Here is a 22,104-nt window from a genome sequence, read left to right as displayed (position 1 = left end):
ACATGTGAAAGACAGTTTACCAGTTTGAGCAGCTCGGTCTGTGTTTTAGCAGCTGTTAGCTCATCAGACCAAGCTGCATTATTCAACAAGGTTCATAATGTGTACTGTATTATTTCAACCTGGAAACTGTAAAAGTAGGTCAAGCACTATGTTTAGAAACGTTAGGAATCATTTCACCTGCTAACTGTTGACATACTCTGAAGTCATATCTCTCCCAGTAACTGTGTGATCATGGTTATAGAGTTTGCCTTGTCTGGGTGTGAAGTGGGTGTTTGCTGGTGCTGTAACTGCAAGCCATTACCTAATACAGCTTCTATTACACTCCAACACTTAGGAGTACTAGTTCGCACTTTGTATGACTTAAGCAGGTTTCCTCATTATTGATAACTATTAAGAGATAAACGTTAAAGACTTGTGTAGTTTAGTTAGGTTGTGGACTCATGCTGAAAGCAGCACCTGATTTAACACACTACAAAAAAACGAAAACGAAATAGTCCACTGGGTTGATGTTTTCCAGTCGTGTAATCTCCGACCTGCTGAAACCTGATATTTGTGAAAGACACTGTTGGGGCAACTCAGTGCCAAATACATTTAAAGGTCAACTCAGAAGACGACAACATGTTTAGGAAGTAGCCTTCAAAGTTTGACCTTTGAACGTTCATTTAATGTTGCTAGATAGCATTTGGAATGCAAAGCATTTTGCGAGGTTTTAACTTTTCCTGGACCCGCATCACATGACAGCTTCTCGTCACGTGTCCAGATTCAAGTTTCGGAAAAGGCCAATCCCCCCCTTCTATTTCTACTCCCTAAAGGCGCGCCTCTTCCAGCCCTCCCAGCGCCATGATTGGTTACACAGTTCAGGTCCTTTAATCTAATTGGTTATGACCTGACGACTGCCACGCTTATTACTTTCATTTCCACGCCCTTTCTCTAACCTGCTTCAGAGTAATTGATATCGTTATCAAGCTAGCGACTGGAAATCCACCAAGACGAAGAAGACAGCTCGCTATACCCAAGTCTCCATAACAGTTTCAGGTGAGAGCAGACTTTTCTGTTTATTTTAACTGTATGTTTATTTCGACTTATACTTAACGACCGGTTGAGTGAAAGCGAGGAAAACAGCCGTTGAGTTTTCAAGGTGTCTTGTGTCCATATACTTCTGTTTGGGATATTTATATACACTTAGGCCCTGTCGTGTCTCACTGTAGAACATGGTGTCCTCTGTATATGAGGTATTGTTTATTAATGTGCCGACAGTTATATTTGAAGTCTTTAATCCACCTGTTGTTAATGTTTCTGTCTTTGGTATGGCTGTTACCTGAGAAAATTATCATCTTACAGTAAGATCATACGACTTGTCAACAAAGCCAGTTCTCAGTGTGTTTACTCTGACAGTAGTAGCAGTTAGGCTGTTTAATGTAGTCTACACTTTCACCCTTGTATCCTACACCCAATCTGGTAATATTGCTTTTTTATTTTATTTAGTTCACCAGAGAATCATTTAGAACCGGTTCTCAGACCTTTTCACCTATGGACCCCTTCAACTGACCCCCTCAGTACAAATTTCTGACCATAATCCAACTATACACACATTCATATTCAATGTTTAAAGGTGTATAATAATAATATTTTAGCAAATTTTTACTGGAGCCATATAAAATAAAATAAATAAATTCAATCATCCACTGCCTGTGTGTCACAACCTCTCATCTGTGAGAACCACTAATTTGGAGGCTATGAAACTGTCAAACTGAATGCTCACTTTATTTCAATGCTAAATCAGCCAGATTAAGCATCTTCCATACCCATATATTAAGTCCTCTGTTTAGAAACATTTGTGCTATTCATGTTTACAAAATAAAGATTCAATTGTACAGGCAGGAAATTACAATCTTGGTATGATGAGTAAAGGAAATAATTTTCTTCCTCTTTTCCAGAATGGACACCGAAACCCCACCAGACATTAGTTAAGCCTGTCTCAGTATAAAAAGCAGCTTGTTGGATCTCTCGTGGAATCCTGTATGTGTTTATTTAGTAACACTGGAATGAATGAGGTAGAAGTGTGTGAAAGTACTCTGCACCTTTATCACCTAGGTGTATTAATTGAGTGTTTATGTAAGCTAAAGAGTTAGGAATACAGATATGTATTTGTGGACGTACTGTCTTCTGCTTACACTCCACAGTTGAAGGGTAGAACATGTTGAGGTGACCGAAATGGAGGCCAAGACGATGTAAGTTACGGAGGGAAGGGAATTCCTGGGGGGGGAAAGCAGCTGTTTATGGAGGTTAAGTGAAATACAGGAATCAGATATTGACTGAGACGAAAATTAAAAAAAAAAATAAGTAAAAAAGAAATGGAGTGTGGAGAAACTTTGGTGGCAGACCTGGAGCTGGACCCAGACATCGTAAGCGAGGAGGCGGGAAAATTGTACTCTGAACTCCAGGTAATCAGTCACAATGCTACACATTCATGTCACATACCAGACTAAGCTGAGATGTCCAACAACCAAAGCCTGTAATTATGAAAGCATGAAATGGATGAATGCTTTGCTAAGTACTGTATTAAGTATTCACACACCATTGCTTTGCCATCTTTTCATAAAGGAAGTGAAATGTAGCTTTGTGCCATTAAAGAGTCCCAGATGTAGTGAACTGCACTTCCTGTCCTTACGGCTGTGCATGAAGATAAGAGATTCAAACTAGGCAAAATATATATATCTCATCATGTGCTGTAAATAAAGGATATGTCCACAGCACCTTGTGTTTCCTCATATTTTTGCTATATGTTAAAAAAAAAAAAAAAAATATATATATATATATATATATATATATATATATATATATATATATATATATATATATATATATATTTTTTTATATATATATATATATATTTTTTATATATATATATATATATATATATATTTTTTATATATATATATATATATATTTTTATATTTATATATATATATATATATATATATTATATATATATATATATATATATATATATATATATATATATATATATATATAATATATATATATATATATATAATATATATATTTCTCTACCTCTTATTACTGTGTAGTCCGTTGTGGAGACTCATGGAGCAGATGTGGTTGAATCACTGCTGCCCATCTTGGTGTGGGTTCTTGAAGGGCTCGCCAGCTGTCGGGCTCAGCTGAGAGAGCGCGAAGAGGCCGTGGAGAAGGAGAAAGGAGAGAGGGAAGAGCTGCTGGAGAGGTATGAGAGAGAGAGAACACTGCGGAGGGAGAGCCAGGAGGTGAGTTCAGAATTTGTACTGGATTAAACACTTCAAGATGAGTTAAATCTTTTTGCTAAAGATTCAACTTATTTTCTATCTATTCTATGCATAACCAGGATACTTTGTTTTATATCTTTTTAAAGAAATGCCTATGTGCATCTATTTACTCTCTCACCACTGCAGCGCTATTTGGAGTTAGATGATCAGTTTGAGCAGGAGAGGAGGGCAATGCGTGGAAGAGACAAGGAGCGAGAGAAGCGAGAAAGAGACCTGGAGAAGAAAGCCAGAGAGCAAGCTGATCAGAGTAAGGTCCATTTTCCCAAGCCTGTACTTTAGTGCTAGGCGGCCACAGCAGTTCAGAGTTTGAGGGTTTGCCGATTACTAACCACTAACTTTTTTCCCTATCACACAACAGCTACTAACCAGAGACAGTGAAGTCTAGCACATGCTTCCATTAAGTTAACTAAAGCCAGCGATAGCAACTCTTCAAACTGCTGCCCCTGCTGTGTCACAGTGCAGCTGAAAAACACTTAGATGAAACCACTAACTGCCCTCTTCTGCATACAAGCTCACAGATGCCAACGATTGGCTAGTATCGCTCTGATTGACAGAGGAAGAATAATGCCACTCCCCGCCCCCCACCCCCCCGGAGAGCACTGCCAATCTGTCTCTCCCAGCCTCATGAACACCAGTGGTATATGGCATTTAAACTTGCAGTCTGAGAATAGGGTGAATGCTTTTCTGCTGGTCACTTGGTAGAATCACTAATTAAAATGAGGATTTTAAAGGGATAGTTCACCCAAAAATGAGAATTCTGTCATCAATTACTCACCCTCATGTCGTTCCAAACCCAAAAGACATTCGTGCATCTTTGGAACACAAATTGAGACATTTATTATGAAACCTGAGAGATTTCTGTCCCTCCAATTACAGTTCAAGTAACCAAAATTTCAAGCTCCAAAAAGTTCATAAAGGAATCGTAAAAGTAAGCCATGTGACTCCTCCAGTGGTTTAATCCCAATTTTATGGAACGATACGAATGCTTTGTGTGTGCAAAAAAAAAAAGAAAATCGACTCTCTATTCGCAAAATATCTTCACTTCTGCATAGATCTCCGATACACGTTCATGAGAGAACCACAACGCATGCGTGTTGTGTTGACGCGAGAGCCGTTAAAAACTCCTCCGCTTTCGGGTGCCCTGGTATCAACGGGACCCGGAAGCGCTGCATTGTTTATAGCAGAGGAAGACTCTGTACACAAACTGAGTTACATAGAGCAATCATTGTAACAGAGATGTCCACAGATGACATAGGAGGACTCGCTCTCGCGGACATCTTTTTTTGTCGGCTCTTGCGTCAACACAACACGCATGCATTGTGGTTCTCTCGTGAACACGCATCGGAGATCAATGCGGAAGTGAAGATATTTTGCAAATAAAGAGTTATTTTCAGTTTTTTTGCGCACACAAGGCATTCGTATCGCTTCATAAAATTGGGATTAAACCACTGGAGTCAAACGCATTACTTTTATGATGCCTTTATGAACTTTTTGGAGTTTGAAAGTTTTGGTTACTGGACTGTAAACAGTGAGACAGTAATCTCCCAGGATTCATTAAACATGTCTATTTGTGTTCTGAATATAAATGAAAGTCTTATGGGATTGAAAGGACATGAAGGTGAGTAATTGATGACAGAATTTTCATTTTTGAGTGAACTATCCCTTTAAAATATTTAGAATTGTATTATTGTTTTAGGTTCAAAGATCCTGACTCTGTCCCAGAGACCTCATATTCCGTCTACATGTTGCTTCTAATAGCCTTCAGTGGAATAGCTATACAGTATGTCAAGCTAGAATGTTCATGCTTTTCCATTTTGTCAGCACGCCACTGGCATTTCGAAATGTAAACATGATCACATTCATCCCATTTTACATAACAAATTTACACCTTAATATTCCTTGTAGTTTCTTTACATATCGGGTGGTTCTGTTTTCTTCAGTGGTGGCTTTGGAGGAGCAGAGAACCAGTCTGGGCAGAGAGTTAAACACGTTGAAACACACACATAGCAAGGTCAGTATGTTACTTTTCCCATGTCATTTAGCACTAAGCATGTTTCAGCACATCAGCCTTTCTCTGTCTCTCTGTAAATCCAGTTAGTCCTGACATATCGGGATCTGCTGGAAAAGAAAAAGGAGTTGGAGAGAGAAGGATCCCCTCTAAGGTATTTCATAATACCTTAATTTGTCTGTTAGCACCACTGATTATCCTTTTTCTCCTAAGAATGTTTTGTTCTTGCACCATTCTGTGTGTTTTGTATTAGGTATGAAGGTACAGGCATATGCTAGTCATGTATGTCATCATTTCATGTGTGATTTATTGTGTGCCGCAATCAGGTGTTACTACGTGACTTGTTAGAACAACAGAAAACATTTTCTGTCATCTCAGCCAGTGTGGAATAGTAAATAATTTTCCTATTATGATGCGTCCGATGTTATATGTAGTGCCCCATACAATCAGCGTTAACATTGTTCACATTTTACATTGTGTGTATTATGCGTGTTATGTTGTAGAAATCGCATTCGCTCCAAAAGTACAGAGCCACCTGACGAAAATGCAGCCATCCAGGTAACATTAGGCATTGTATAATGACTTGAAGCAACATAACGTTTTACACGATGCAGTGTTTTTCACACAAGACTTTCTTTTTTCTCCTCTCTTTGTCTATATAGTGTGAGGTGACGCCTGAAGTTGCCTCCAATGCCAAAATATCAGAAATTCCAGCTTCCACAGACACTAAAGTGAACGAAACTGGAACTATAAATAATTCATTTTTTATCAATGACATCATAAGTTCTACTCCAGAGCTGGCTCAGCTGCAGGGCCTTGTTGAAGCAAGGTATAATGTGCAATTAGCTACTATAGGTTCATTTAGTTAGTTAATTACATTGTTCTTCCTTTCTTTCTCTCTAATTTAATAATTATGTCCCACTTTCTGTTCTTTTTTTTCTGTTTGATTGATTTCTGGCTCTCTACATCATTTTGACTGGAATAAAGACCCTTCTTTCTATGAACTGCAGATTCTAGAATCTAGTTACTATTAAGCAGTAGCAGCAGCTCATGTCTTATCTTGATTACATTGATTTTTTTCAGGTCTGAATCTGGATTATGAATGACATATGCACCGCTATTAAGTCTGCTGTTTTGTTTTGTTTTGTTTGTTTTATTGCTCAGCACTCCCCTTCGAACAGAGAGTGGAGAACCAGCCTGCAGTCTAGAGGAAGAGGTCAGACCGGAGACAAGAGGTGAGGATGAAGAGGAAAGCAATCAGGAAGATGAAAAAGAGGAAAAAGAACAGGACTTGGACAGTTTGGAGTGGGAGATGAGGAACACAGATTCTGTGTTTTCTGAGCTCTCAGAACTCAGTCAGGAATACGTGGAGAGTGTGGACCATGGAGTCAGTGTGAGAGGTAGGTTTAAAGCATGCGTGCTGGGATTAGTAGTTTCTTAGAGCTGGATTATTACGAAAAGTCATGTCATACGTGGGTGTGGTTTCTCTGCTCTGTGTGGTTTCCTTGCAGGCAGCACAGTCCAGTTTGAGGAGATTCTTTCACAGTATGAGGAACTGAAACATACCCAGTGAGATCTTGTTTGCTTGTTTTAAGTTGCAAAGGCATTTTGCAGAACACTTTTATAGATGCAAAAATTGGTGTGAGCTTGAGGTTTTTAAATCATTCCTGTTAATAAGGTGTCTTTTTCACTATTTAAAATCATGAACCATTAGAGTAACTGACCATGAGAATCATAATATATATTAAAGATTGATGCATGTTGGTGCTTTAAGGACACTTCTGAGTTTAAGAGTAATGTTTGTAGCTCTTTGTTTATTGTGTATAACACAATACAGCTGCGATTTTTTTTTTTTCTCTCTTTTTAGTGAGATGGTAGATGCTGCTCGTAAGGCTCTTATTTCTCGTGTCGAGGAACTGACAAATGAGAGGTCTGCTCTGAACTTGGAGCTCACTTCCTGTCAGGAAACCATTAACCGACTGGAGAGCAGAACCAAGGAGATGGAAGAGGAGACCAAAAGGTAAAGCGCACTATTAGTTTTGTTCCGCTTTTCAGGTTCATTAACAACGTTTCCTCTTTCTGTGATGCTTTCTGAAATTCAGGTCCTGTTTCTAGATTATAAATCACTTTCATATTAAAGAACTAAATTTCAGAATACAAATATAAAAGTATAGCATGGTACGATTTTGGGGGAATAATCCTAGTATAGTTTCTATTTTTTTATTAGGGCCCTGTGGGTGCTTTTTTATAGTAATAACTTATCGTAATGCATTCTACTTGCAGCATATGAAAGTACAAATGGATAGATTACATGATTCACCATGCTTTTTCTGACAGGCAAGCTAATACAATATGTACATGTGCTATATGAAACTATTTGCCAGTGACTCCTGCCATTCAAAGAAATCTATTTTAAAAAGGAGAAATGAAGATCCTTGTAGGCTTACTGTAGTTTTTAATAGAAATTCACATTTCCTGCTAGAGCTACAGTGCTGTGTGCCAGAAAAGTATTTTCCTGACTTTTTTTCTTCTGTTTTTGTGTGTATCTCGTATTAAATTGTTTCAGAAATTAAAACAAAATCTAAGATGAAACAACCTGAGTAAGCACAAAATGCGACACGCATGCAACACGTTCCCAAAAAAGTTGGGACAGTTGTTCCAGGTGTTTTGAGTTAATTATCTGATTAGAGCTCTTCTCAGGTCGACATTTCTGTATTATAAATTTTTTTATTCTAATATTTTGAGATACTGGATTTTTGATTTCCATGAGCTGTAAGCCGTAATCATCAAGATTAAAATAAAAGGCTTGAAATATTTCACTTTGCATGTAATGAATATAGAATATATGAACGTCCCACTTTTTGAATTAAATTACGGAAAAAAATGTACTTTTCCATGATATTAAAATTTTTTTAAACGCACGTGTGTCCACCATGCTGCAAAAGAGCTGATAAAGGGAAACACCTTTTTTTTTTAAAAAAAAGTCAATATTTCACTTTTCACAAACGTAACTTTTTTCTAAAATCCATAGAGTTCACAAAAAGAAAAATTGGTTTTCCTTATTATCGTCAACAAAGCTGCCTGTCAATTCTAAAGCCCTTTTCAGCTGGTTTTCTTACCCACTCCTTCTGAACTGTTTAGATATGTATTAGATATTGTAGTAGATATGCCAGACATACATGTGGAATAAGGGTGATTTGAGGAAAGCGTGTGCTTTTGTTTTTTAATCTAAGCTCTCTGGTAGACTCGGAGCTTTAAATACCATAAAATTCAAGTGATTGAGGGGGTGAGGCTTAATAGCTGGGTCTGGAACCCTGCATGCCTTTATAGTTTGTTTTTTTTTTCTTCATGTTCTGTATTTCTTTCTCTCTCTCTCATGTTATGCTATTGCATGTGTTGTATTTTTATTCTCATAGGCTCCGCAAAGAACTGGAAGCAGCACAGGCTGAGGACTCTGACGTAAGTTTGTGTTCATCTATATATTGAATTGTGGTTGCCAAAACAGTTCTTATCTTTTTCATGCCCATATCCTTACCAAACATAAGGCCAAGCAAGGAGATCAAAGTTCTACAACCCTTGATCACCTGGTTCAGGTGTAATAAGAGCTGGAACAGGGTGAAAGTATGGGCAGGATTTGAAACTTGCCATGGACTATCAACCATAATGTGCTACTATTATAATTGTCTGTCTTGTATTTAGTACAAAATGAATACCTGATACCAGCTATTTGTTTTTCCTTTCCCCACCAGGCTTCTTTGCCTACTTCACACCGTCGGTTCTCTCGTTCAGAGATGGCTCGAGTGGTCATGGAGAAGAACCAGTATAAAGAGCGGTTGATTGAACTACAGGATGCTCTTCGGCGGACTCAGGCTCATGGGTCTGTTCAGCTATATCTGCCGTGATACTATGTTCATCTGCTGTGCTCATTCGGATAGCAGAATATATTGCACAGAGCGTGAACATAAGTATTAGTCCTGAGTTCATGCAATAGGAATCTCAGAATAAGTGCTCATCTGCATATTCTAATATTTAATTCTTTTCTGAAGCAATTGGATAAACCTGACTTATTTTTTACATGGACTACCTTGTGTTTTTTTTCTCTTAAAGAGTTACTAAGAATGAAAAGATCCCAGATGACAAGAAGAGCAGTGTGTGGAAGAGGTTTGAAATATTTTTTACCTACTTTTATATAGTCAACTCTGGAGTTTCTAATGAGTCATGGAAAAATTTAAATCCTGTCTATTGTGGGGTTTTTTTTTTTTTCACAAACAGGAGAAACATTTTTCCTCTAACAAACATTCTGTTGTATTTTGTGTTTTCTTTCAAAAATGAAAAAAAAAAAATATTGACAGCCTTAAAGAATATTTAAAATAGATGCCAAGTAATTAAAACATATACATATATGGATACTTAAAAAAAAAAAACCCCATTCATGACAATATCAAACTTAAAACATTTTCAGAATTGCTCAGAATAAATGAGTCTTTGAACCTTGTCTTGAAATAAACTATTAGATGCATAATGCTGGAGAGAAATGCACATGATTCAGTGCCTGAACTTCACCAAGTGTCATTGAAAAACCACTTATAGGTTGTGGTCATATGAGAAGAAAAATAAAAAATTTGTAGAGGAGCTTTGGTGCTTGGGCTGTTTTGTGATTGGTGGTGTAGGGACTCTTGTGTAGACTGATTCCATCACAAATTCTGTTAAATACCAGGAGATTTTAACCAAAATCCTGGTTGCCACTGCACCTGGCCATATCAATACAAAAAGGGTTGCCAGTATGCAAAATCACTGTTTTGCATTTGAACCCTAATGAAAACCTGAGGTCCATGTGCACCAATCTAAGCATAGTATAGGTTCTGCATGGAGGAATGGACAACCTTCTACTCTGCAGATTCGACCTCTGAATTGAAGAGTTCACAGACCTAAGAATATAAAGGTGCTTAAAATATTCTACACAGAGGAGTGATCCCTTTACAAGTGTCTCCAACCTTGTTAGACATTACAGGAAGAGGCTTAGTGCTGTTATTCACGCCAGAAAAAGCTTTATTTTGTAAGGCTGTCGTTAATATTTAAATAATTTTGAAAACATATGAAAAATGAAACACTGCCATCTGAATAGTGAAAAATATCACTCATTGCATGTGGTACAAGGGTGTTAATAATTTATTGATTTGCCATCAGTAAGCCTGTGAGTGTTTTAGTGAGTATTATTTTGGTGTTTGTCTTTCACAGGTTTAACCGTTTTCTTGGTTTGACAAAGGACCAGCTGGCTCCAGCTGCTTTGGCACCAGCTGCTTTGGCTCAAGCTGCTTTGGCCCTTCCTGTGCCCCCTCCCACTTCCTCACCAGTGGGCTCGCCTCATAAGTTATCTGTCAGTGTGTCCCAGACAGAGTATGCAGGATTTTTCTCTATTTTTCATGGTTATGGATGCAGTTGTTCAGCTTTACTAATTTATTTTATGGATTACAGTGCTGTGAAGAAGTATTTGATTGCCTGATTTCTTCTGGGGTTTTTTTTGTATATCTCATACTAAAGAGCTTTAGATCTTCAAACATAATGCAACCTGAGTAAACACAATACAGTTTTTATTTATTTATTTATTTATTTTGAAGCAAACTTAAAATCTGGTGGTGCCACTTTTAGCAGCAATAACTGCAACTAAACGCTTCCGATAACTGGAGATCCTTTACTTACTTCTAGGACTAGGATTTACTCCTACGCTTTGGACCATTGTCTTGCTGCATAATCCAGTTGCGCTTGAGTTTCATCTTACAGACTGAAGACTGGACATTCTTCTTTAGGATTTTCTGGTAGAGAGCAGAATTCATGTTTCCCTCAATTATTGCCCAGGCCCTGAAGCAGCAAAGCATCCCCACACCATCACACTTCCACCACCATGCTTGACCATAGATGTGATGTCCTTTTTGTGAAATTCTGTGTTTGGTTTACGCCAGATGTAACGGGACCACTATCTTCAAAACAGTTCCACTTTCGACTCATCAATCCACAGAATATTCTCTCAAAACGTTTTATCATCAAGGTGTCTTTGCTGCAATTGATGCAAAAGAGGCCTGTAGTTCCTTTGATGTTGTCCTTGGCTCTTTTGTGACTTCCTGGATGAGTAGTTGCTGTGCTCGTGAAGGGATTTTGGAAGGTCGGACACTTCTGGGAAGGTTCACTACTGTGTTTTTCCAAGTTTTTCCATTTGGAGATAATGGCTCTCACTGTGGTTCTTTGGAGTCCCAGAGATTTTGAAATACCTTTGTAACCCTTCCCAGACTGATGTATTTCAATGATTTCATTTCTGGAATTTCTTTTAACTTTGGCATAATGTGTTACTGGGCAATTTACAACTTCATGCTGTTGGAAAAAGTTTTATTTAAGTGTTGATTTGATTGAACAGGGTTTGCAGTAATCAGGCCTGGTTGTGTCTAGTCCAGCTGAACCCCATTATGAATGAAGTTTCATAGATTTGGGGAATTAGTAACTATTCCCCAATACAATACAATACATGAAAATACATTTTCACACAGGCCCAGTTTGTGTTGGATAACGTTTTTGCTTCAATAACATTGATCATTTAAAAAATGTATTTTGTATTTTCTCTGGTTGTCTTTGTTTTATCTTAGATTCTGTTTTCATTTCTAAAACAATTTAGTATGATAAGGAATCCTTTTTCACAGCACTGTATATAAAAATTTCTTTATTCCTCACAACACCAAGCAATGGAGTGCTTTTGAGTATGAACTCCAGTGATGGATGCTCTCCCTGTCTCCTCAGAGATTCGATATCTCCCAGGCTGAGGAGGAGAGAGCTGTACCGGGAGATCCGCTCTCATGTGTGGCGAACTCTGGGAAAAAGACAGGTGCATGGCTGGAGCGTGCCTCTTTCTCACACTGACACACAGGTATGCACACACTTGCACATGCATGCCTGCTCTCCTCATCTGTATGTATGCATGCATGTATGTATGTTACAGTATCTCACAAAAGTGACTACAACCCTTCACATTTCAGTAAATATTTGATTATATCTTTTAATGTGACAATACGGAAGAAATGACACTTTGCTACAATGTAAAGTAGTGAGTGTACAGCTTGTGTAACAGTGTAAATTTGTTGTCCCCTCAAAATAACTCAACACAGCCATTAATGTCAAAACCGCTGGCAACAAAAGTGAGTACACCCCTAAGTGAAATGTCCAAATTGGGCCCAAAGTTTCAATATTTTGTGTGGCCAACATTATTTTCCAGCACTGCCTTAACCCTCTTGGGCATGGAGTTCACCAGAGCTTCACAGGTTGCCACTGGAGTCCTCTTCCACTCCTTCATGATGACATCATGGAGCTGGTGGATGTTCGAGACCTTGTGCCCCTCCACCTTCTGTTTGAAGATGCCCCACAGATCCTCAATAGGGTTTAGGTCTGGAGACATGCTTGGCCAGTCCATCACCTTCACCCTTAGCTTCTTTAGCAAGGCAGTGGTCCTCTTGGAGGTGTGTTTGGGGTCGTTATCATGCTGGAATACTGCCCTGCGGCCCAGTCTCTGAAGGGTATGTCACAGTACATGTTGGCATTCATGGTTCCCTCAATGAACTGTAGCTCCCCAGTGCCGGCAGCACTCATGCAGCCCCAGACCATGACACTCCCACCACCATACTTGACTGTAGGCAAGACACACTTGTCTTTGTACTCCTCACCTGGTTGCCGCCAAACACGCTTGACACCATCTGAACCAAATAAGTTTATCTTGGTCTCATCAGACTACAGGACATGGTTCCAGTAATCCATGTCCTTAGTCTGCTTGTCTTCAGCAAACTGTTTGCGGGATTTCTTGTGCATCATCTTTAGAAGAGGCTTCCTTCTGGGACGACAGCCATGCAGACCAATTTGATGCAGTGTGCGGCGTATGGTCTGAGCACTGACAGGCTCACCCTCCACCCCTTCAACCTCTGCAGCAATGCTGGCAGCACTCGTATGTCTATTTCCCAAACACAACCTCTGGATATGACACTGAGCACATGCACTCAACTTCTTTGGTCGACCCTGGCGAGGCCTGTTCTTAGTGGAACCTGTCCTGTTAAACCGCTGTATGGTCTTGGCCACCGTGCTGCAGCTCAGTGTCAGGGTCTTGGCAATCTTCTTATAGCCTAGGCCATCTTTATGTAGAGCAACAATTCTTTTTTTCAGATCCTGAGAGTTTTCTTTGCCATGAGGTGCCATGTTGAACTTCCAGTGACCAGTATGAGGGAGTGTGAGAGTGATGACACCATATTCAACAAACCTGCTCCCCATTCACACCTGAGACCTTGTAATACAACAAGTCACATGACACCGGGGAGGGAAAATGGCTAATTGGGCCCAATTTGGACATTTTCACTTAAGGGTGTACTCACTTTTGTTGCCAGAGGTTTAGACATTAATGGCTGTGTGTTGAGTTATTTTGAGGGGACAGCAAATTTACACTGTTACACAGCTGTACACTCACTACTTTACATTGTAGCAAAGTGTCATATATATAAATATATATATATAGTGAAGCTCAGATACTTCCTCATTTTCCTGTCATTGTCATATTTTATTAAAATACTTGTATCAGTTTGTAGATTTTCTGATTTTGTCAAAATCCTCTTTGTGTGTGCCTGTATGACCCAGAACACTGAGCAGCTTCTGGAGCCTAAAGACTTGCCTGTCCTCACACAGTTGCGTTTGCTTGACCAAAGAGATGCTTCTGCTAAGGTCAGATTCACAGCTTTGTTTATTAATTGTTTTTAAATATTTGATCACTTTCTCCTAGTTTAGGTTGTAATCAACTCTGTTTAACCCAACCAGTGCTGTCTACTTAATTTTTGACTTTATACAATTAGATTTAGGAAAGTTATTGTATAACTTAAAATTGATATTAGTTGACAGTTTACATATATAGTTGGCCTCTTGCTTGTTCAGCCAATTATCAATTTGGGAATTAGGTTATTGGTCAGAACTTGTATTTTAGCTGTTCCTCAGATAATCAGTAGCTAACAGCTCAATCATTGCCTGGATGTGTGTGTACCAAGTCATGTTTTTCTTTATTGTAGCTGACCTGTGCCGTAGCAGTCCCACCAGAGGTGTCAGGAGAACAGAACGTATGTTGAAATCTTGATTTATTTATTTATTTTACAACAGACTTAAGCCCAGGTCACTATGTTTTGGATAATTACAGAGGAATCACAGTAACGGATAATTACATACCTGCTCCTACATGAACAAGGCCTCAAATTATGCAGAAGCAAAACAAATCTAGAACCAACTTTTTTTATACTCAGTTTGATGCGTGTGCTTTCTGATCCTGAGGCATGTTTATAATTTAAGCCTTAATAACACCTTTAACACCCATTTTCCGCATGCCATGACATTCATTCTCATACAAATTCCATGCCCCTCCCAATCTCAGTGTTCTGTCTGGGCGATCACTGGACCCGCCTCCAGTAGTGATGTCACAGTGATTGACCCAGCACGGTCCAATACCATCCTGGATCAGTTCAGCCTTCCGCCCACCTCTCCAGCTCTGTGCATTTGTGCTGTACCTCCTACTGGTCAGTTCAGCCATCAGGCATGCTTAAAATAGTTCCTGCTTAGTCTAAGATCTGCTTCTGTCCGTATGCTTTGAACTGTCTGTTGTTGTTTGCTGATCACCTGTTACTCATCTTTTGCTTCAGGAGAAACATCTGGGACTGTGTGGATTGGAACACAGGATGGAGGGTATGAAGGTCTAATGCGTTTCTAATTTATTTTTAAATGATTCAAATTATGTACCTTTTTTTTTTTTTTTAAATAAATTTTTTTGTCTATCAGCGTGCTTGTTCATTCAGCCTCTGGATCTAGGAGGCGATGTTTGCAGTCAGTCAGTCTCTCAGAAGGGGTGCATTCACTTACGTGAGTTTTCATTCTCCTGATTCTGTATTTTATGTATTTTATGTATCAGACAATTATTTCTAAACATTTTTTCCCTCATAGATTCTCACCAGATCAGGTGATTGCTGGATTAAGCAATGGAATGCTTGCATTTTTCAGCTACAGTTCTGGTGTGTCTCCCTCGCTTGTTCAGTCTTAATGCATTTACACTTTGGGCTGACTTTTGGCTTGGTTTGGTACCATGGATGTTATTAAACACGGGTTTGATAAGTGTTTGCTTTTCTAGGTGGATGGAATCTTCATTCTCATGAAGTACTTTCACTGGGCATAACTCCTTTGCAGCCCATTCGCTGTTGCCTAGCAAAAAGTGGTTGTCTCTGGGTGGGATACTGGAACAAAGTATTGATGATTGATGTCCAAAATAGGAAAGTGGAGGTATGTACAGACTGGAAGCTGTGCCATGGAACTGATTCAGAGTGTGTACTTTAAGCAATTTACAGTTGATGTTTTCCTTATGGGGTTAGAATTGTTGTTTCATAATTCCAAATAAATAGATTACGGTCCACGAATAAATGTTTTACAAAAAAAAGATGTACAAAAATTACAAAATTCACAAATGCATTGAATGAGATCCACAAATGTTAATAATTTCACAAAAATAAATTAAATTGACAAATTAATAAAATGAGATTTGAAAATAAAATAAAAATTTTTTTATTTACAAATATGTCAGAATCACAACTCTACATTGCATTATGGATTGTGTCCTGTGCAGTTGTGGATTTTGCTGCACGCATTTGTGGATTTTGAAACATTTCTAGCATCAAGTGTGCACACAAATCCACAAATAATTGGACTGCACCCACTGTCTACTCAGCCACCACATTACCGCCACATTGCACTGACCAATCGTATCATTGTCTTGCTCCAACCAATCACGTTTTGTTTTACAATCAGGATGGGAACAGAGTCATATTGCACCGAACTCTCATATTATAAAGGCTCTCCACTGTGGTCGATCAGGAGGAATGACGACAGGTATGTGGTTCTAACCATCTAACAGCATCACTGTAACAACGCTTAAAAGAAAACAAGCAACATTATGGGTCATAAATTCTTTATTTTAAGGGAATGTGTTTTTACCAGTGTTTCCTGCGTCACTACCGAATCCATGGCGAAACCTGAGTTGTGATTTTACAATAAATTGAGTGTGTATCGGGAAAAGATGACATTGGCAAGAAAATGTTGTCCTCACAGGCAGCCTGCCAAAACACAGCACAACCAGTGTCATCCAATTCACCGGTTAATCATTACATTCTCTAAATGAACCGTGCTAAAAGACTCAGGAATCTTAGGAGTTACCGGTTTGAATCAGTCTAAAGAATCCTTACTGAATCAGTGAATAAATCAATCATCTATAACAGTGCATTTATGACTCATAATGTTGCTGGTTTTCTTTTAGATGTTACAGTGATGCTGTTCGATGATATGAGAGTTCGGTGCAATATGACTCTGTTCCCGTCCTGATTGTAAAACAAAACATGATTGGTTGGAGTGAGATCCACAAATGCACAGGACACAACCCACAAATGAATGCAAGGCAGAGTTGTGTTTGTGACATAAAAACATGTTTGTAAAAAAAATAATAATAATTTATTTGCAAATCTCATTTTATTTATTTGTGAATTTATTTTTGTAAAACTACTAACATGTAGTGGTGAATCTCATTCAATGCATTTGTGAATTTGTTTAATTTTTGTAAATCTCACTACATTTATTTGTGGATCATAATCTATTTATCTGGAATTATGAAACAACAATTCTAACCCCATATTTCCTTCTCTTTCTGGCATTGCAGAAATCATTCACAGTGTCACATCGAAGCGAACAGCAGGTTCGCTTCCTGTGTGCAGCAGGAAGTGGAGTTTGGGCTTCCTGCCGGCTGGATCCCACCCTCAGGCTCTTTGATTGGACAACTGGCCGACCACTACAGGAAGTTGATATTTCATCAATGATAACCAAAGCTTTAGGCAAGTTCTATAAGAATGTTGTGAATTGATAATACTAGCAGTTAAAGATCCCCTTCTGACTCCACTGAAAGACACCAGTTGTCTAAAAACAACAGCTATTTATCGACTTGATTTGCATTTCATTAAATATGTAATAATTAAAATAAAACAGTATGACCCATTACAATGGAAAAGATGCAATCACTTTGAGAATTATACACAACAGTATCACTCTAGTCTTATCACTTGAGTTAAATATCAGTCAAAGCATTTGAGGAACAGGACCCTCATCATTGCACTTGAGTCAGCTGTGCACTGTTCACTCACATCAGTGCTGAAATAATCTCTGAGTAATTCAGGGAGTTTTGTTGCTTAAATTTTTCCTGCCATCTTTACAATGTATGGGACAGTGCGTGTGCATCACTGATATTTGACAACTTGTTTTTATAAAGTTTATCAACTAAATGTATTAGGTGTATGACTGTTTTTGTTATGATGCATATATCCAAAAACATTACCAAAGCTTGACATTCACTGAGTAAGGAAAGCACACTTTGCAATCACATCTTTGTTGGTTAATTTGGCTCCTTATTGATCTAACATGATCTCTACATGCAGAAAGTGTAGGCAATGATGTAAAGTAAATCAAAACTTATGAAATTTATTAGCCATTTTATTTGTTTTCTTTATTTATAGGCAGATTTTTTGGGGTCAACTTAATTTTCATAATTTGCCAAATTCAGCCTCTATAACAGCTGATAGGTTTATCTAGACCGTCACACATATTTGACAAAAAGTTTATTAGCAGACATAAAAAGATATATTTATATTGTTTTTCATTCCTCCAGGCACTGCGTTCCTGTCCCTTTCACCGCTTCAAATCTCTGCCCTGTCTGTGGTCAGTGGGCGGTTATGGGTGGGCACAGGAAATGGTGCTATTTTCTCCATCGCATTGTCACTCAGTGAGTTCTTTTCTTTCATCTTTCTTAGCTGTTCAAGCATTCTGGGTAAGTATGTCGCATTTGCGTGATGTTCTCTTTTTTGTATTATTTTGCCCCGACAGGTTCTGAGTCGTCTATCCCTTATTGCACTTTAGCTTCAGCTCACCTGTGCTTTCATGGCCACCGTCAAGCAGTTAAATTCATCATCTCAGCTCCAGGTGACACCTTCTCAAAAATCAGTCTTGTTTCATAAATATGAAGTGCCACATTATATGCTGTATGTTGTAGAACTTCATCTAGTGCAAATGTCTCAGCCTGACCTCTTCTCCTTGATGGGCTCTTGACATATTTCCAGGCTGCCGTGGTTCTTCTGTTACAGCAGAAGGTTCTGCCTCCACCTCTCATCTCATTCTCAGTGGTGGAGAAGGCTACATCAATTTCCGTATTGGTGAGTCAGCAACAGTTGATTCCCAAATGTTTCTACAGTGCCTTGCAAAAGTATTCAACCCCCTTAAGTTATTCATTTTGATTACAAATGACAATTGTTTACCGGCGATTGTTCCAGCCAGTAATCTTGTTGAGAAACAGTAAGCTCTTTTAGTGCTCATTTTATAAATTTCACTACAAAAGTCCGATTTTTATTATTATTATTTATTTATTTATTTATTTATTTATTTATTTATTTATTTAAAGTTTTAAAAGTTGCCCTAAAGTCAGAAAGAAAATGAAAACTAAAATTTGTTGTTTGCATAAGTATTCAACCCATTTAGACTAGTACTTGGTTGAACCATCTTTTGCTGCAATAGCAGTTTTACATCTGTCGGGGTGAGTTCCATCCAGCTTTGCACACTGTTTGGCGGTGATTGTTTTGCTGTTGGTTGGTTGGATGTTGTTTCTTGACTGCAATTTTCAAACAGTGCCACAGATCCTCAATGGGATTCAAACCTTAACTTTGACTTTGCACTGTAGAACATACACATTTCTGTTGTTAACCACTCCTGAATTTGGCCTTGTGTTTGGGACCATTGTCCTGCTGAAGTGTGATGGTTCTCCCAAGCTTTAGGTTTTTTGCAGACTGAAGCAGGTTCTCTTGTAATATTTCCCTATATTTTGCTCCATCCATTTTTCCTTCAATTTTGAAGGAAAGGAGAAAGTTACTGCTGGCATTAATGTCAGAGCTGTGCTGTTATAGAAATGAATCAACACCTCCTGACCAATCAGATTTGAGAATTCAACTGTGCTGTGGTATAAATGAATATCCAAGTTTCCAGTTTATCAGCCTATACCCAAGCTGTCAGTTTAATAGGTTACCTATATATCTACGAAATGATAAACTGGCAACTATGTATATAAAGTAGTAATAAGTTATAAATAAATGTAGTGTTTGTTTTCACTTCAACAGGTGATGAAGGTAGCGATGGACTTGGTGAGACTGTCCCACAGAGATCAGAACGAAGTCATGTGATCATCTGGCAGAGCCCGACTCAGTCAGTTCCTAGCTCCTCCCTTTGATAGTCATTTTTTCTGTCTATATGTTTATATGTATATATCACTTATCATTTAGTGTTTTTGTTTACTCAGAAGCACACTTTACATGTTTGCCTTGTTGTGCACTTATGTGTCCGCCCCTTCTCCAAGTTATTGCCTTTGAAAGAACAAGGAACGGTATTAAGTGACGCGACTGTTGATAACCGACATGTGTATTACTTTATATTGCAATCAGAATGAATGAGCTAGAAAAGGTGCAAAAAGAGTAAGATAAAATATTTTGGTATAGTCAAGGCCATATTTGTTAGAGCCTTCTGTCATATTGTGTGCTATCAAATGTATGCAGTGCAGTTTTGTTTTTCATTTACGGTTCTGACACTCAGCTGTAGCCAACTGTTTGGTAACTGTTGTATTTTTTGCTGATGTTTTGTTTCCTATCATACTAGTTGGCTGCAAAAATGATTCTGAGCATTCAGACAGAGCATCTCATAGACTTGTATCTGTACTTGAAATTTTGGGAGCCACATCATCCTCTGTAAAAGGACCTTTTTAATTAATTTCTTAGCAGGTTTATTTACAATTGTCAAACCACGTAAATATGAATGTGAAAATGGTCAGGTGAGCTACAGCTGCTAATTCACACTAGCCTTTGTGATGAGTCTGAGCAAACAGAGCTCAAGTCAGCCATCATTATGGAGAGCATATCTAAATATCTGCTCCGTGTTGATATAATGTGTGAATGATTTTAATGTGATCTGTTATGTAAGTACGGATTAGGAAATGCACCCTGGGTTGATCAAAATATTTTTAATACTTGGAACATCTTTAGTATTCTTGTAAAGAGACATGTGATATTTGCCTCAAGAGATTTGCATGAGGGTTTCAGTATTCAGAAAGTGTATTTGAAAGAATATGTCTACACTTGAATGTTAATTATTGAAAACTGGAAATAGTCACTAATTTGACATATGTCAACATGTCAGACTGTATTCTTAAAATTTAATTTACTTTTGTAAATACAATATTTATTAAAATGCATTCTAATATTTTTAAATCTACAGTTACATTACTTAAATCATAATGTAACCCAAGCACTTACAAAAAGCAAAAAAAAAAGGTAATAAATTTACAATACTGACTTTAGAAAGCAGTCATTATCTGGAGCCGTCATTTATTTAATTCATGAAATAAGATGTAGGAAGAGTTGTGCTATTCTGGGCAGTGTACACATGAGAAATGCTGTGTCTTAATTGTTATGGGCTTCATTTACTGAATTATTAATCCATGGACTAGTAAAATTGTACCATTACAACATAGAGGACAACAAAGTGAATTAAACCAGAACTGTTCCCATATTTACATTAGGTAAATTCACATGCTGTGATACAACAGATGAACATATTGTGTGCTTGAAGCCTTTGATGCCAATTTTTAATCGTGTTGTATAATATTAAATATATACTATTACATTTTATGGTATTAGATAAGATTAGATTGCCTTCATATTTCAGAGAAATGTGTATAGAGTTCTGAATAAACACAAAGCTGTCAGGTTGTTAGTTACTGGCTCAGTCAACTAAATATAAACTTTAAATAATATTCACAAGTAAAACTAGTAGCCAGTGAACTTTTGTAACTAAGATAACTAATAAACCACACCACTCTACCTGTACTATTCTTGGATATTTGCGTATTGAAGGTCATTTGATACTCCAGCAACAGAAGTCTCTTGGAGGTCTTGAAAGGTCAGCCTATGCTGTATGACGACTCCTACGTATGCGGCGACTGAGTGAGCGAGCCAGGCGATCCACAGCATTGCGTTTATATCCAAGATCCTTTGCTAAGCTCAAGCCTTCAATGTTGCCACTGTACCACATAACCCAGCCAACCATGGACATCAGGACCAACACCAAGCCCGAGTAGACCAGTAGATCACCGAAGTCTTGACCTTTAACTTCTAGTGGGACAAAGACTCCAATCAGGACTATAGTAATCCCAAGAAGGTCCATAACAATGGCAAACACCAGGATGAACTTACAATGGCCCAGCTCTTCATTCTCAGCTGACATAATGGCCTGATGGAAAGAGATGAATCAGAAAAAAGGGTACAGAACAAGGGCAAGACACAGAGAGAGGAACCATTGCAATCAAAATTATTCAATCGCCATTGCAAATCAGGTTTATTGTCAATTTACAGACTTCCAGCTGTTTGCAATGAACAAATCAAACAAAAGTAATTGAAATAGTTAAACACAATAAATGCTTCAAGTGGTTTCCCCAAATTCAACTGAAAATGCAATTTATAATAATTTGTCCAGTCTCAAAATTATTCAACCCCCTGAATAGAATCCTTCCCAACAGCACAAATATGCAAAACAGGTGTTGTCTCAAGCACACCTGATGCAACTAATCAAGGTCTTAATTATTTGCACCAG

General features: G+C 38.1%; 1 protein-coding gene across 1 annotated transcript; it reads left to right on the top strand.

The window, feature by feature from the left end:
- Positions 1–886: 886 nt before the first annotated feature.
- si:dkey-17m8.1 (C-Jun-amino-terminal kinase-interacting protein 4) lies at positions 887–20,717 on the top strand. The gene is made up of 29 exons (XM_053630210.1): positions 887–1,035; positions 1,938–2,054; positions 2,184–2,444; positions 3,093–3,287; positions 3,453–3,573; positions 5,267–5,337; positions 5,421–5,488; positions 5,838–5,892; positions 5,997–6,163; positions 6,499–6,734; positions 6,846–6,903; positions 7,202–7,354; positions 8,751–8,793; positions 9,084–9,211; positions 9,442–9,495; positions 10,573–10,731; positions 12,121–12,247; positions 13,993–14,076; positions 14,415–14,462; positions 14,771–14,912; positions 15,036–15,078; positions 15,172–15,252; positions 15,334–15,401; positions 15,518–15,666; positions 17,090–17,261; positions 18,089–18,202; positions 18,304–18,399; positions 18,537–18,629; positions 19,584–20,717. Exons 3-29 carry the CDS (start codon positions 2,355–2,357, stop codon positions 19,691–19,693), a joined length of 2,925 nt encoding a protein of 974 aa, XP_053486185.1. The 5' UTR covers positions 887–1,035; positions 1,938–2,054; positions 2,184–2,354; the 3' UTR covers positions 19,694–20,717.
- The last annotated feature ends 1,387 nt before the right edge of the window (positions 20,718–22,104 follow it).

The sequence above is a fragment of the Ictalurus furcatus genome, chromosome 1 (genome assembly GCF_023375685.1).
Source record: "Ictalurus furcatus strain D&B chromosome 1, Billie_1.0, whole genome shotgun sequence".
Taxonomy (NCBI): domain Eukaryota; kingdom Metazoa; phylum Chordata; class Actinopteri; order Siluriformes; family Ictaluridae; genus Ictalurus; species Ictalurus furcatus.
Note: the sequence above shows the minus strand (reverse complement) of the source record. Positions and strands in the feature narration are given on the sequence as shown.

What these genes read in the sequence shown, in the direction of transcription:
- si:dkey-17m8.1 (XM_053630210.1), top strand. Translation starts at nt 2,355, where the DNA reads ATGGAGTGTGGAGAAACTTTGGTGGCAGACCTGGAGCTGGACCCAGAC. An exon ending in TGCGGAGGGAGAGCCAGGAG is followed by an intron (nt 3,288 to 3,452) that starts GTGAGTTCAGAA and finishes TCACCACTGCAG; the next exon opens with CGCTATTTGGAGTTAGATGA. An exon ending in TGAAACACACACATAGCAAG is followed by an intron (nt 5,338 to 5,420) that starts GTCAGTATGTTA and finishes CTGTAAATCCAG; the next exon opens with TTAGTCCTGACATATCGGGA.